Raw genomic sequence first — 15,282 nt, 5'->3', positions numbered from 1 at the left:
CCTATTTACACAACTAATGCTAACCCTAGCTCTAGGCCTAAACCTCTTCTTAATTAAAAAAAGTCAGGTGCGTCGAATCCACGTCTGGAGACGGCCGCGGGTATGTTGCATCTTTTTTTTTTCTTCTTTTTAACTTCCTTGCACCCCTATTCATAGACACTGATGTTTATTGATGGGCCGTACATGATAGGCTATGTCACTTTGACGTCTCAGCGACCATGTTAAGTCACTGTATAAACTACGCAACCTCTGTTGTGTACTGCCATGGCCGGATCTACAAATACCATGCCGGGCTGCTATAAAAACAGTCCTTAGTCAACCATATCGAATGATCGCGTCGTTGAAGTTTTAATTACACCTATGCCCTTACGTAAATTTATATATAGATTCTTTGAACAGAATGACTGTAAATCACGGTTTGGCTCAGTGAGTAAAATGCCTTGGCCATTGATATCAATGGTTAGTACGTTCAAGTTCAATCCGCGACATGTGTAATTATTAAGTATCACCGGTTGAAGCTAAAAATAAAAACTAGTCCACAATGTAATTACAGAACTAGCAAAAAAGATACGAAACCTCACGCAAAATATAAAAACACCATGGGAAAAAATGTAAATGATCTAAAAAAAACAAAAAAAAACACACACACAAATAAAACGAATCCAAATGGGTGTCGTGTTTCCACAAAATATCAACACCCAAAAAAAGTCTGAGCGCAACATTTAATTTCGGACACTTTTGCGCAAATTATTATTAAGGCAGACAAGACAGTGTGGAGGACGGGTTACTGCTATAGACCACAATTTAATTACAGAAGTTATAGCAAATAACTAACAATCTTCCACACAAAAAAATTGTAAAATATCAAAACCATTGAAATAAAAATAAATTGTAAATGAATAAAAATGAACAAACACAAAGAAAACGATTCCAAATGGCTTTATATATTGTTGAACATTAAAACAACTTAAAGATGTATTGTCCCCCAAAATCATGAAAAATAAAGATTTTTAAAATCGGACTTTGAATAGGCCATTTTGCAGTTTTAATGAAGTTGTTCACTTCCATAAGAAAAAAAACGGGGGAAAAAAATTATTTCACCTATAAAAAGACAAAATAAACAGTTAAATTACCCAAAAACTCATTGTCTTCCAGACAATTTGACCATTTTTTGCTTTAAATTACATTTTTCTCAGGTAAATAAATTTTTTTCAGACCCAATTTTTTGTGAGAGTGAATAACTATTATGTGACATTAAAATAACATATTCAACAAAAAAATTTTAAAAAATATTTTTTTAGGGGGACAATATATCTTTAACAATTCATGTTTCCACAGCAATGTATTTTTCAATCGATTTATGTTAAACTTTTTTATTTTATCTATATGTATCAAATAATTAATACACCATGAAAAAAACCCCAAAATAATTATAGTATGGTATTTTATACTATTGTTAGTGTTTGCGCACATCATCATTCACACAGCACAATTTTTCTTTATTTTCGTAAAGTCTGAACAGTCAAACGTAAAGTCTAAATTTCCATATCCACTATTGCTTTAATTTTTTAGCCTACATATATTATAAAGTGAAGGGATAGTGTATAACAAATCAATGGCAGTAGTTTCTAATTTTATTCCTGATATAATTTGTTTTTATTTTAATAATTTGTACGTACTTTTATCAGAGTGCGCTTTTATTATACTTGCCCATACAAAGTATACTACATATTAAGGCAGAACAAGACCGTGCGGAGCACGGGTTACTGCTAGTAGTAATATAATATAACAATATAAGAAATTTAAAATCATCATATTCTTTATTGCAACTTGAATTAGCAAATTTAAGTTTAACAGTACAGTAAAAATATAATAAGCTATCATTATAAAAACAGAAAAACACAATTAATGTAAACACAACAAATATAAAAATACAGCTATAAAAAAATAAATATACATATAAAAATATGAGAAAACAAGGCAGATTCTCTGAGCGACGTAACCAAGGCTACCATTCTTTGAAAATTTAGTGATAAATTTGCTCTCTCAGTTTTGATTTTTGAGGGTGGTAACTGGTTTACGTTTCTGAGAGAGTATTTGATATGCCGTTTGGTGTTTTAGTTTTATAAAGTAATTTTTACAAATTCTGTCGCAACGTTCAGAGAGTTCGGGTAAACCAGTAAGGGTCAAGAGCCTGATAGTAGCCAAACCAAGGGAGGATAATAATTAAGATGATAATTAATTAACCAATTGGCAAAAATACACTTAAGTGTATCATAACATCTTCACTTCTCGTGGCACTCTTCATAGACTAATGCACTGTTTTTTAGTCACTATGTCAACTATATTAAACTGTATCAGTGCAATTTTAATTTAATAATTTTTCAAATGTTTAGGACCTTGATAATATTGCAACTATTTGGCAACTAACCAAAGAGTGGGAATTGCTATGGAGTTCATGGAAAGTTGGAAAATTCAGTGAACTTGTCACTACAGAGATGGAACAAACAGCTGGTGTTCTTTACAAGAAACTCAACCGTTTAAACAGAGAACTTAAGGTATATTTAACATTTTCAGCATTGATGTAATTGTAACAAGGAAAGGCCTCATTAGTAGTTAAAAGCCAGGTAAGGCCAAAAAAAAAAATGTGTTGGCCACATTTTGGGTAAATCCCAAAAATGGGTAAATCAGTAGGAAAAGTTTTTTTTTTTCAGACCAAAAATGTGTTGCCGGTGTAAGATTGAAATGTGTCCGGCATTCAAAAGTGTCCGGACACTTTTAAGCATTGAATAGTGCCCAGTTGCATTTTTCAACGGTTCACGGGCGGTTTTCAACAATTGAATGCTGTCCGGCCCGTTTAATAATGTCTGAGCCACGTATTGAAATGTGTCCACCATTGAATGGAGTGGATGGTTGGGATTTGAGATTCAGTTTCAGGTTTGATCGCGCATGTACTTGTCTTCTTTTTAACGACCTTCGTTAAAGACCACTAATTAAGATTATTTTCTGTACATTCGTGCATGTCATAAAAGGTAAAGTAGGTCCAAAGATTTAAATTATAGTTGGCACAAAACAAGTTAAACATGTATTGTCCCCCATGAAAAAATGAAGATTAATTAAATCAGAATTTGAATAGGTTATTTTGTAGTTTTAATAAAGTTAATCACTTCCGTAGAAGAAAAAAAACGAAAAAAACAATGTTTTCACTTATAAAATAACATAATAAATGGTTACATTCAACCAAAAATCCATTCGCTGGCAGCCAATTTGACCATTTTTTGCTTTAAATTACAGTTTTTCAGGTAAATAATTTTTTTTTCCGATCTAATTACGATCACTCAAAGAGAAGTTAAGGAAGATTAGTAAGACAAGGAGACACTAAGATCTTCACTGCATTGGAAGAGGTGTTTAATCAAACAGCTAATCTAAAAAATAGAGTAAATATCACTTATAAAAAGACAAAATAAATGGTTAATTTAACCAAAACCACATTGACTTCCAGCCTATTTTTTGCTTTGAATTACTGTTTATTTGGGTATGCACTATATCATTTTTTTTCGATCAAATTTTTGGTGAAAGTGAATAACTATACGTGACATTAAAATTGCATATTCAACAAAAATATTTGTAAAAATTACTTTGTCAGGGGGACAATAATTATATTTTTAATAGCATGTGATCTTATTAGCAAATATTTCAAATGTAGTTTTGAAACTTTCCCATTACAAACAATTGCCATTATTCTGATAACATTACAATACAATCATCCTCTGGAACTTATTTTCAAATGTAGCTTAAAACTTTCCAGTACAATTCCAGCCATTTTGATGTGTATAGATGCATGCATGTAGCATTGGAAAAGCGTTTGTCTACACTATCAAACTAGTTTAACAAAAAAGGTGTGATGTGCCCAAATATGGTAGTGATATGATGTCATCGTGTCCATATATGGGTGAGTGAGTGGCCGAGCGGTTAAGACAGCGGAACCGTAATCCATAGCCATAACATCGGCAAGGGTTCGAGGCTCACTTGCTCCATGGTTCTGGTGGTAGAAAGTCTTCTCGGATATGGACTATAAACCATAGGTCAAGTGTATGCACATTTCCCGTGTGCACTTTAAAGAACCTAGTACATCTTTCGAGACGAGTAGGGGGTTACCCCGGTGTACTAGTTCACACACACACACTGTCATGGACAGACGTAATAGCGCCGTAGTTGGCTGCCGATGACACGGTGTAACCCTTAGGGGAGAAGAATGTTGTTGAAAAGGTGTAACATCTAAGTCCACAGCGCTCTGATCTTCATGAAATAGCGCTATATAAAGGTCGCATTACATTACATTACACATCACATTTTTTGTCACATAAAGTTTGATAGTGTAGACAGAGTTTAACATTTGTGTAATAAACATGTAAAAAATATGTGTCTCTCCATCCACCCCAACCACCTGCCCTCTCTCGCTCTCTTTTTATAGATTATTAGTTGCTAAATATATGCAAAAAGATGGGTCATAGCTCAAATTGACATTTCCAATTGAATTATGACAAAATATGTTGTTAGAGCAAATATAAATGTGTATATTCTGAACAATTTGACATCAAACTGAACTTTTTAGGACAAATAGTTACCAAGATATCAACATATTCAAATATTAGAGGTCAAGGGTCAAAAAAGCTTAATTTATGGTAATTTTTTGAAAAAAAGTTTCTATTAGACTAAATATTAGATTTATTTTCTTAAAATTTTGAGCCCATTCTTAAATCTCTGAGATTGCACGTTATTGAGATATTAGACGATCAAGGTCAAAGGTCAAACTGAAAAATAAAGCCTTTGCGGCCATTTTTTTACAATTTCTTTCATTGTAGCGAATATAAATATATATCTTCCAAGCATTTCGACAAAAAAATTAATGTAAAATGTCCATGCAATTTTTAGTTATATAATAGAAAAATATAAAAATTGAGGTCAAAGGTCACAGGTCAAATCAGATTTCCAGTAACTTTGTTTTGGCATATCCACACTCTACCAAACTGCTATATTGAATAATTTGTATCCAGTCTGGTAACATCCCACCTCTTTTTCTCCCCTTAGGGACTGGACTACTTAACCCAACCCTCCCTTCCAAACCCCCGGACTCAAAGAATTTTTAAAATATAGTTTAGAACCTTTCCGGTAAAATTGCGGTCATTTTGATACTCTATAATATGTATGGTTACGTGCAGAAACATAAATTTGTATAACGAACAAACATCAAAAGTGGGGAATTTTGACTCCATTTTAGCCCCTAACATGGATCCAAGATGGCCGATGATGTTCAATTATAGATTGCGGTCATTTTGATACCCCATATGTATAGATACATGAAGTAACACAAATTTGTATGACGAACAAACAAATAAACGTACAAACTCTCTCACTTATAATATAGATAATAATATGAAATATCCAAATAGAGACAGTGCTCTATTGCTCTAATAGTAAATAATTTAATAATAAAATAATTTCTTCTTTTCAAATAGGATAAAAACTGGGAAATTGTAGAGACTTCTAGGGTCAAAGTAGATCAATTCCGACGAACAATGCCATTGGTCACAGATCTCCACAACAGTGCTATGCGCCAACGCCATTGGGGTGAACTTCAGCAAGAATTGCAAAAGACATTTGATCACACATCAACAGATTTTACTCTTGAGAAGATCATAGATCTTGGCTTTGATCAACATGCTGAAAAAGTATCAGAGATATCTGCTGCTGCTACTAAAGAACTGAATATTGAGGAGACACTTTCACAGATTATGGAAACCTGGGATCAAACAGTGCTTGAGATTGGACCATATAAAGATAGGGGGCACTTCAAAATTAAGTATGCATTTTTTTGCAAATTCATTTTATGTAGAATATTACATAGTCATTAAAACACATTAAGTCAAGTTGAGCAACACAGTGGATAATTAATTTTATGGATCTTAAATATAATATTAAAAAATAAAATAAACTAAATAGTAAAAAGTAATGTAAATACTTTCACAAAAATATTTATAATTCTGTGCTCAGTCATGGCTCAAATCCAATACAATTTTATATTTAAAAAAAAAGATCTACAGATGAAGTATTTCAAGTCTTGGAAGACAATCAAGTAACCTTGTCAACTATGAAAGCATCACGATATGTGAAGGCATTTGAAAAAGATGTGGATCACTGGGAAAGGACTCTGTCACATATTCTTGAAGTCATTGAGCTCTTGTTAACTGTCCAGCGACAATGGATGTATCTGGAGGTACATTTGATATCTATATATTTTGTAGAAATAACCATCTTGGATACCTACCTTGCTTTTTGCTCTTGCTGGAAATTTGTAAAATCAGTAATATCAGGTGTAATAAAATCGGGTGAAAATTATATTAGATCTGGAGAACTTGAAATCTTGTGAGTTGACAGTTTTGCAGCCCGCTATAAGTTAAAGTAGGTTTGATTAGGGCCGGGACGTTAAGGATTGAAGTTTTGTTGGTCCCTGTTTTCCACTCTTACATTGAATATACTATTTTAATATTTTTAACCCAGAATATTTTCCTGGGCGAGGACATACGAAAACAGCTTCCCAGGGAGTCTGCAGAATTTGATTCTGTTAACATCAACTGGAAGTTAATTATGCAGAGATTAAACAAAGACAAAAATGCACACAGAGGAACGCATCATGAAGGTACTATTGTTAGTTAGGGAATATCTTGATTTTTCTGTGAAAAAATTATTAACAAAGGTTTTTTTGCAGATTCATACTCTATCACAATATCTATCTATATCTATCACTCAATCAATTACCAATATACACCAAAAAATTCCTCCAGACATCAGGGGATGGGGAAAGTGGTTAAATTTGACCTTTGACCTTACAAGGCATATGACACTGTATCTCGGTAACCATTGGTCCGAGAGATTTAGTTTTTGCACCAAAATGTTCCTTATATACATATTTATATTTACTATAATGAAGTATTTTTTCAAAAATTCATTAGAAATGGTGGAAAATGACCTTTGACCTTTTAAGCATATAACAGGTGTATCTCAGTGATCCTTGGTCCTAGAGACTTAGTTTTGGCACCAAAATGTTCCTTATATACATATTTATATTTTCTATAATGAAGTATTTTTTCAAAAATTCATTAGAAATGGTGGAAAATAACCTTTGACCTTTTAAAGGCCAGGTGCAGGCAAAAAATTTCTATTGATCATACATTCCAATAATTATCGATCTATAGTTTCCCCTATGTTTCCTAAATTTTGGGAATTTATTTGTGTTACACGAGCTTGTTGAAAATAAGCACTTTCTTATCAGTGGGGGGATAGTTCAAATTACACAGTAAAATCTCTATTCTTTTGTACACAAATTTTGTAAATAGAGAGGCATTTTAAAAAGCTATGAAAACTAAACGGTGTGGTAAAAAATGTTAACAGATGACTAAATATAGGTAATATAACTTGAATTTTACATTTCTGGTATTTTTATTCAACTTCAGATTTTTATTTTCATGCTATAGCAAAAATTATCCACCGTATATCCACCATCTTTTTTTACCTTCTAGGGAGTCACCACACATGTTATTACATTAGGTTAACTACCTAACTACTGAAAAAAAGTATTCCTGGTTTTTATGGCAGAATATTGCCAAATTTTGTATTTGACCATATTAAGGGAAATTCATGTTTTTTTGTCTTGATTTCTGTTACAAATATTTGATTTATGTACAATTAACCAGATATTATGTTTAAAATTCATGCCTGTACCTGAGCTTTAAGGCATATAACACATGTATCTCGGCGATCCTTGGTCCTAGAGACTTACTTTTGGCATCAAAATGTTTCTTATATGCATATTTATATTACTTGTAATAAAGTATTTTATAAAAAATGAATTAGAAATGGTGGAAAATCATGACCTTAGATGGTCATGAAGCTGTATTCTGAAGACCATTGGTCGTAGAGACTTAATGTTTCTTATGGGCATATTCATATTAATAAAGTAGGTCTATTCTACCAAAAATTGTTTATTATGGTATTTTCCTCAAAAAAAGCTTTATTTAATGCTGAAAAACATTTAGCCTGATTACATATTTGAATTCTCCTATCATAATAAATTCAAATTCAAAATAAACATTTATTTCCTTCAATTGCACTATAGAAACATAATAAAGAACAACAATGAAACGTAATAATAAGGTTTAAAAAAAAAAATAAAATGTAACATACAAATCATAACTTTCATCAGAGAATCATTAAAAGAATGTCAAAATTTCAATTCTGTGTAATAAAAAATAGAAAGCAAAAGAAGGTGGTAAAGTCCAAAAGGCAAGTCTGAGTGGGATATATTAACTAAGGTTGGAAACTAAACGCTATTACACACACACACCCATAAAGTACCCTTATCCCAAAAGTTAATTTTGTCTCCTCCTAATCTCACATGCTATATCCATGGGCCATACCGGCTCTGTAATGGACATGGGTCAAACATTTCCCATATAGTCTGTCTCATAACAGGATAAACTAAAAAAAAAAACCTAGCCCATATGGATTTGCCCGAATGAACCCTCTAAGGACCCTTTTGGGATCTCTATGTGGTGCGCTACATAAGGCCCTGTATTACTATTAGTAATTAATATGGGGTAAATAGTTCTTAGATTGGACCATATATAATAAAACTAAATATGCACCCTTGATCTTGATTATGGATTTGCCCAAATGAACCCAAGGGCCGATCTTCCATGGACCCTTCTGGATTCTCTATGTTGGGCTACAAGAGGCCCTATATTGGAAATACTGTATGTGGGATGAAAATGTGGGTTAATATAGATATGTCCATGGAATAAATCTGCCTGTGCACCCTCGATACTTAAGGAACATTTATGGATTTACCCAAATTAACCCAAGGGCAGGTCCTTCATGGATACCTTCTGGGTTCACTATGTGGCTGGGGCCCCATATTGGAAATATAATGGATGACAATGTGGGTTCATGGAATAAAGCTGCCTGTGCACTCTCGATCCTTAAGGAATCCATATGGATTTGCCTAAAATGAACCAACAGCAGGTCATCTATTTAGACCCTTCCGTGGTTCTCTACTGTATGCTTATCCATATTACATCATCTCTGCCATTGCAACCATCTTCTGTATTAGATCTTAAGCCATCCCCAGAAGTTCAAAATCTTGGGGTTTACATGGATTCCCACTTGCAGATGCCAACATCAATGCCATCGTTCTACTATGTCTGGATAGGGTAACAACTACACGACTTCTGCATGCCTTTATATCATCACGTCTGCACTACTGTAACAGTATTCATGTCGCACTGCCTAAGACCCTGCTTAGTAAGTTGCAGATGTTACAAAATAGTGCTGTCCGTATAGAGTGTCGAACCACATAACACCTATCTTGCATGAACTGCACTGGCTTCCTGTGAAGGAGCGTCTCAACTTCAAGATATTGCTGCTCACATATAAATCTTTTCGTGTTTTCACTCCACAATCATGTTGTCACAGTCTTCGTTCCAATTCTCAGAATCATCTTGTTCCTGCTAAAGTGAAGACCATCTTATGGTCACCGTGCATTATCTTATGCAGCTCCTATGCTTTGGAATTCTCTTCCAAACTGCATTAAATATGCACAGTCAATGGCTCTTTTTAAGAGGCTTCTTAAAAGACATATTTTTTAACATATATTGTTTAATAAATCATATTACTCCCCTTTTTTCTCCTTTTCCATGCCACCTATATTTTTTTTAGATCTAGTTTAAGTAGGGCAGGAGGCACCAAAGTCCGGGATGATTGAGACACAACTGGTGCTGTCCGAGGTTCAATTAGACCGATCTCTGGTTAGTGACGAAAGCGTATCCCCTTACTTCGGTTTGGGTTTTATTTTTGGCATGGTTGGAATCCCTTTAATCGTATTAGTTTGTGTACATCGCTTAGAGGTTTCACATTATTAGGAGCTATATAAATCCAGGATATTATTATTATGGTTATGTTCAGTTCTACATTTGGCCCATGTATCAGATCAATGCATTTGGCTAATAAGACCCTGTATTAGAAATATATTGGGTAAAACTGTGGATTCCAGCCTATCTGTGCAATCCTGATCCTTATGGAACCCATATGGATTTGCCAAAATGAACCAGGGGTATAACCTTTGGATTCTCTATGGCCATACATGCCCTTTATTGGAGATACATGGATATCTGGATGAAACTGTTTGTCTTATAATATGGATTCGACCATATGGGAAAAAGCTATTACATACGATTCTTAAGGAACTCATATCGATTTGCCCAAATGAACCTTTTGCGTACTCTATGGCCTATAAATTGGCCTTGAATCGGAAACATGTAGATCGAACTGTGGGTCCCTTGCATCGGTCTATGTGGGAAAAAGTACTCAATAAATCTTTAAGGTGGTCTGCAGCTCAAATTTTAACTTTGGTTGAGACATATTAACACTGTATTATGTTGTCCAATAACTTCTGACCATTCAGTAAATATTTCTTTAAATTAAGATATAATATTATATGTTACCAAACAACCACCACACACCCCCCACCCCATCACCTCTTTGAATTAAAATCCATCCCGAGAGGCGTGGGGGGGGGGGGGGTGGTTGTGGTGATTATTATTCAAAGTGATGTTTTATTGGAGAGGCGTTTATTCAAATAAATATCATCCTAATAAGTATTAATACATTATTTAATTTAAACATCTTTTGAAACTAACTGCCGTGACAGAGTGGGCCATTTCGGCCCAAGAAAGAAGACATTACGGCTTGCAACATGGGCAGACATCTCGGTCCTAACAGGACACAGATAGCCTACAGTTATTCCTGCCAGCTATCGGGATTTCACTCGATTAATGTCTTATCATCAAATCTCCCTATGTAATTTTATAATACTATTCCCCACAATATATTCCGATTCTTTATGGCGTATATTTAATTTGATCTTTATTAATTTGCAGTATAATTTTTATTTTTTAACTACTGTACCTTTCACACGCGCGGTCCGTTCCTAAAATAAACAAAAAACTAAAATGGCTATGACTAATGGCCAACTTAAGCTCCAGTCCTATCTGATTTTTTTTTTTTTAGTCTTCCAAAGAGACACTGTATTGATTGATGGAAAGTGCCTGTTTCCAGTCACCTTTAGGGTCAAATCTATTATTTTAACTGCTCCCTTGTGTATAAAAGAGAGAAAATAGTTGAAACCAAGTTGCTGCAAGGTGAACTTATCATAAACCCGGAAATAACTTGACTGCCAAGAATTGAAATTGAGTAGAAAATCTACTGTTGAAATCATAAATGTTGTTAAAAAACTCTTTATAATATCTTGCTAAGTTAGAAATATGGAAAAAAAGGGTCGAACTGCACATTAATGTTATCAAATCTACGTTTCGCGGTACATCTGAGATAGATAAGGTAGGTATCCAAGGCGGAGATTTATACCGAAGTTTTTGCATTGTGCTCGCCTATGTCAGAATTAACCATAATTTATATATAGAAACCACACTTCCGGTCATTTTCAGGCAAGATCTTCTGTTAAACTGAATATAAATATATATCTTGGGAACAATTTGCTCTTAATTTTAATTCTCTCCGACCTGCTGCCGTTACTTAGATATGGCGAAAAGAGGTCAAAGGTCAATAACCACACTTCCAGTCATTTTCAAGCAAGATCTTCTGTTAAACTGAATATAAATATACATATTGGGAACAATTTGCTCCTAGTTTTAATTCTCTCCGACCTGCCGTTACTTAGATATGGCGAAAAGAGGTCAAAGGTCAAAATTGCTGGAAATAAGGTTTCCGGTCAATTTTACAAAAAATTTTCTATTAGAACTAATATTAACATATACATTGTGAACTCAATACAATATAGCATGTTGTATGAAAATAGTGGCCATTTTGTTTACATGATAAACAGTACAGAGTACATGAAAAACATGATATTTCTCAGTTTTAGTCAATAACTTCAATCTACACCCATGTCCACAATCAACTATCAAATGGGGGGGGGGGGGGGGGTGGTTGTGGTGATTATTATTCAAAGTGATGTTTTATTGGAGAGGCGTTTATTCAAATAAATATCATCCTAATAAGTATTAATACATTATTTAATTTAAACATCTTTTGAAACTAACTGCCGTGACAGAGTGGGCCATTTCGGCCCAAGAAAGAAGACATTACGGCTTGCAACATGGGCAGACATCTCGGTCCTAACAGGACACAGATAGCCTACAGTTATTCCTGCCAGCTATCTAATGATATTTCTCAGTTTTAGTTTAATAACTTCAATCTACACCCATGTCCACAATCAACTATCAAATGATTCAAATTTTTGTACACATGATCATTATATTGGAGAGATATTTTTAGAGAAGTTTCATTACCATTGAGTGCTACCTTAATTTTTTTTTCTGGTGTAAAAAATAATTTGTTTTTGTTTTTTTGGAAAAAATGCTTATAAATTAGTATTAATTGACCAAAATTCATACTATAACCCAATATATACCTGCATAACTATATATCAAAATAAAGATAATTTAGTAAGCTATCATTTGATACTAAATAAAATGAGGTACATTCAAAATTCACAACGTTATTAAAACAATAACAGCCGTATCTCTAATTTGACACCAAATGACCTTTGACCTCAAAATGACCCCTTTCCCCAGGTCAAAATTCATGGAGGAATTTTTTGGGATGACTTAGGATGCATTAGAACATGAATCCACTGAAAAACCTTTGTTAATAATTATTTCAGTAGCTAGATCAACTTTCGTATGCACTTTGAGGTCCAGAGAATTTGACTTCAGAAATTGGTTTAGGATGGTCAAACAATCATTTTTGGTTTGGTTACACATTTTGAAAATGTGGCGAAAGGTCAAAAGGTCAGGGTGAAAGGTTATAATACCAAACACCAATAGGTCCTTAAATCTCGACAACCACTGGTCAAAGCAAGGTAATTTTGGTCTCAAATTGATTAGAAGGTATACATTTATATTCAGTCTAATGGGACATTTTAGGCAAAAATGTCCGGAAATGCCATTTCTGACCTTTGACCCACTACACAGGGCATGTATATATCTCCGTAAGTTCTGGTCGTAGACACTTGAATTTGGTCTTAAATTGTTCGCAATATACATTTTGTTATTTGTTGCACATTTTGAAAAATGTTACAAAAGGTCAAAGGGTCAGGGTCAAGGGTTATATGAACAAACACAAATAGGTACTTGTATCTTGGCAACCACTGGTCGCAGCAAGTCAATTTTAGTCTCAAAATGTTGAGAAGGCATGTATTCATATTCAGTCTAATAGGACATTTTAGTGAAAAATGATCAGAAATGCCATTTCTGACCTTTGACCCACATACCAGGGCATCTTTATATCTATGTAAGTACTGGTCGTAGAAACTTAAATTTGGTATCAAATTGTTGGAAATATACATATTTACATTCATTCTAACAGAAAATTTGGTGAAAAGATGATCAGAAATAATATTAATTACTAATGTTTCAAACAAAAAACATACCTCTACACAACTTATTCTTATATAAATGTTATGTAATAACTGATGCTTTAATAAATGGTTTCATTATAGGAATTACAACAAATCCTTTACTGTTTGTAATTGTACTTTTGCTTATAATAATGCTAGAAAATATTGTTGACCCCTGAGGACGATCAAACTTTGATAGAAACGTCGAACTCAACAGTTCTTTTCAGAATGCTAAAAGTAACTTACCGTATTTATAAGAATAAACGCCCCAGGCATTTATTGTTTAGAGGGGTGTTTAGGGGGAGGGATGTTTATTCGGTGGAGGCGTTTTTTGTTTTGTTTTTTGGTGTAATATGGTAAAAATATATGTATAAAGTTCAAGTTAGTGTTTACCGACAGACCAACCGACCGACATAGTGAGCTGTAGAGTCGTGTTGCACACGACTAAAAATACAACACAATTAATATCGTAATAATAAGAATAACTGGATTAAACCTCCTTCATCCAGGTGCAAGTACAATCATGATATTTAAAAGGTATCGGAGACAACTATAATAGACCAATTCATTGTCATCATTCTGTTGTATAATGTTTTTGAATGTCACCGACAAAGTATACATATGTGTCTGTTCCCAGTGTACATAATAAAACAATATATTTCTGGAGATTTACTATCAATACCACTAGGTTTTTTTATTTTTTAAGTACTAAATGCATTGACAATTAAAGCATCAGAATTGTATTTTAAAATCATGTTATAGATCATGATAAAATCATACTACAACACACTACAGTACACAAGGGTGTTTTCAGGAAAGCTGGACATATAGTAATGAAACTATGTATTGGCATATATATGCAAAAGACAGTGTTGATTGTTGACAAATTGTAGTCACAAACAAACAGATGATAGAATGAAGATCCATATGAAAAATTGTGTAATCGTGTCTCATATTGTGTCTCAGGATAATGATGTGTCATTGTTTTATATCATTATACTGGCACCTGGAGAGGATCGTTAAATGGAGCCTGTGACAGTGTCACTTTTATTCTATAAGACAGAAACATTTTAAATAAACGCTCACCCCTCCCTTCGATTTAAACATGCCACATGCATATACACAACAAGGCCATTATATGACTAATAATTGTATCACAACACATTTCAATGACTACCATAATCTACAATTTACCAAGCATTTTTGTAACTCTTTTTGATATTAATTTAATTTTTTTTTTCTGCTGTAGATAGTATTTATTTGATTATACATGTTACCATATTACACTAACAAAAACGAAAAAACTTCTGAACAATAAATGCCCGGGGCATTTCTGATCATTTTTGACTAAAATGCCCCATTAGACTGAATATGAATGCATGCCTTCTGAACATTTTGAGACCAACATTGACTTGCTGCAACCAGTGGTTGCCGAGATACAAGTAGCTATTTATATTTGTTCATATAACCCTTGACTCTGACTCTTTGACCTTTTGTAACATTTTTCAAAATGTGTAACAAATAACAAAATGTATATTTCAAACAGTTTAACTACAACCAGTAGTTACGGAGATACATGCATGCCCTGGGTTGTGGGTCAAAGGTCAGAAATGGCATATCCGGTCATTTTTTACTAAAATGTCTCATTAGACTGAATATAAATGTATACCTTCTGATCAATTTGAGACCAGAATTAACTTGCTGTGACCAGTGGTTGTTGAGATTTAAGGACATGTTGGTGTTTGGTATTA

At 33.6% G+C, this 15,282-nt stretch overlaps 1 protein-coding gene across 2 annotated transcripts in view; it reads left to right on the top strand.

The window, feature by feature from the left end:
• LOC144842612 (dynein axonemal heavy chain 2-like) overlaps window positions 1-15,282 on the top strand; it is a 182,439-nt gene that overhangs the window by 63,632 nt on the left and 103,525 nt on the right. For both annotated transcript variants that reach the window (XM_078699067.1, XM_078699066.1), the window contains exons 24-27: window positions 2,397-2,558; window positions 5,520-5,863; window positions 6,097-6,277; window positions 6,562-6,700. In XM_078699067.1, coding sequence (XP_078555193.1) covers window positions 2,397-2,558; window positions 5,520-5,863; window positions 6,097-6,277; window positions 6,562-6,700 — 826 coding nt within the window. The remainder of the gene's footprint in view (window positions 1-2,396; window positions 2,559-5,519; window positions 5,864-6,096; window positions 6,278-6,561; window positions 6,701-15,282) is intronic.

This window comes from Antedon bifida, chromosome 5, assembly GCF_963402885.1.
Source record: "Antedon bifida chromosome 5, ecAntBifi1.1, whole genome shotgun sequence".
NCBI classification, from domain to species: domain Eukaryota; kingdom Metazoa; phylum Echinodermata; class Crinoidea; order Comatulida; family Antedonidae; genus Antedon; species Antedon bifida.
Note: the sequence above shows the minus strand (reverse complement) of the source record. Positions and strands in the feature narration are given on the sequence as shown.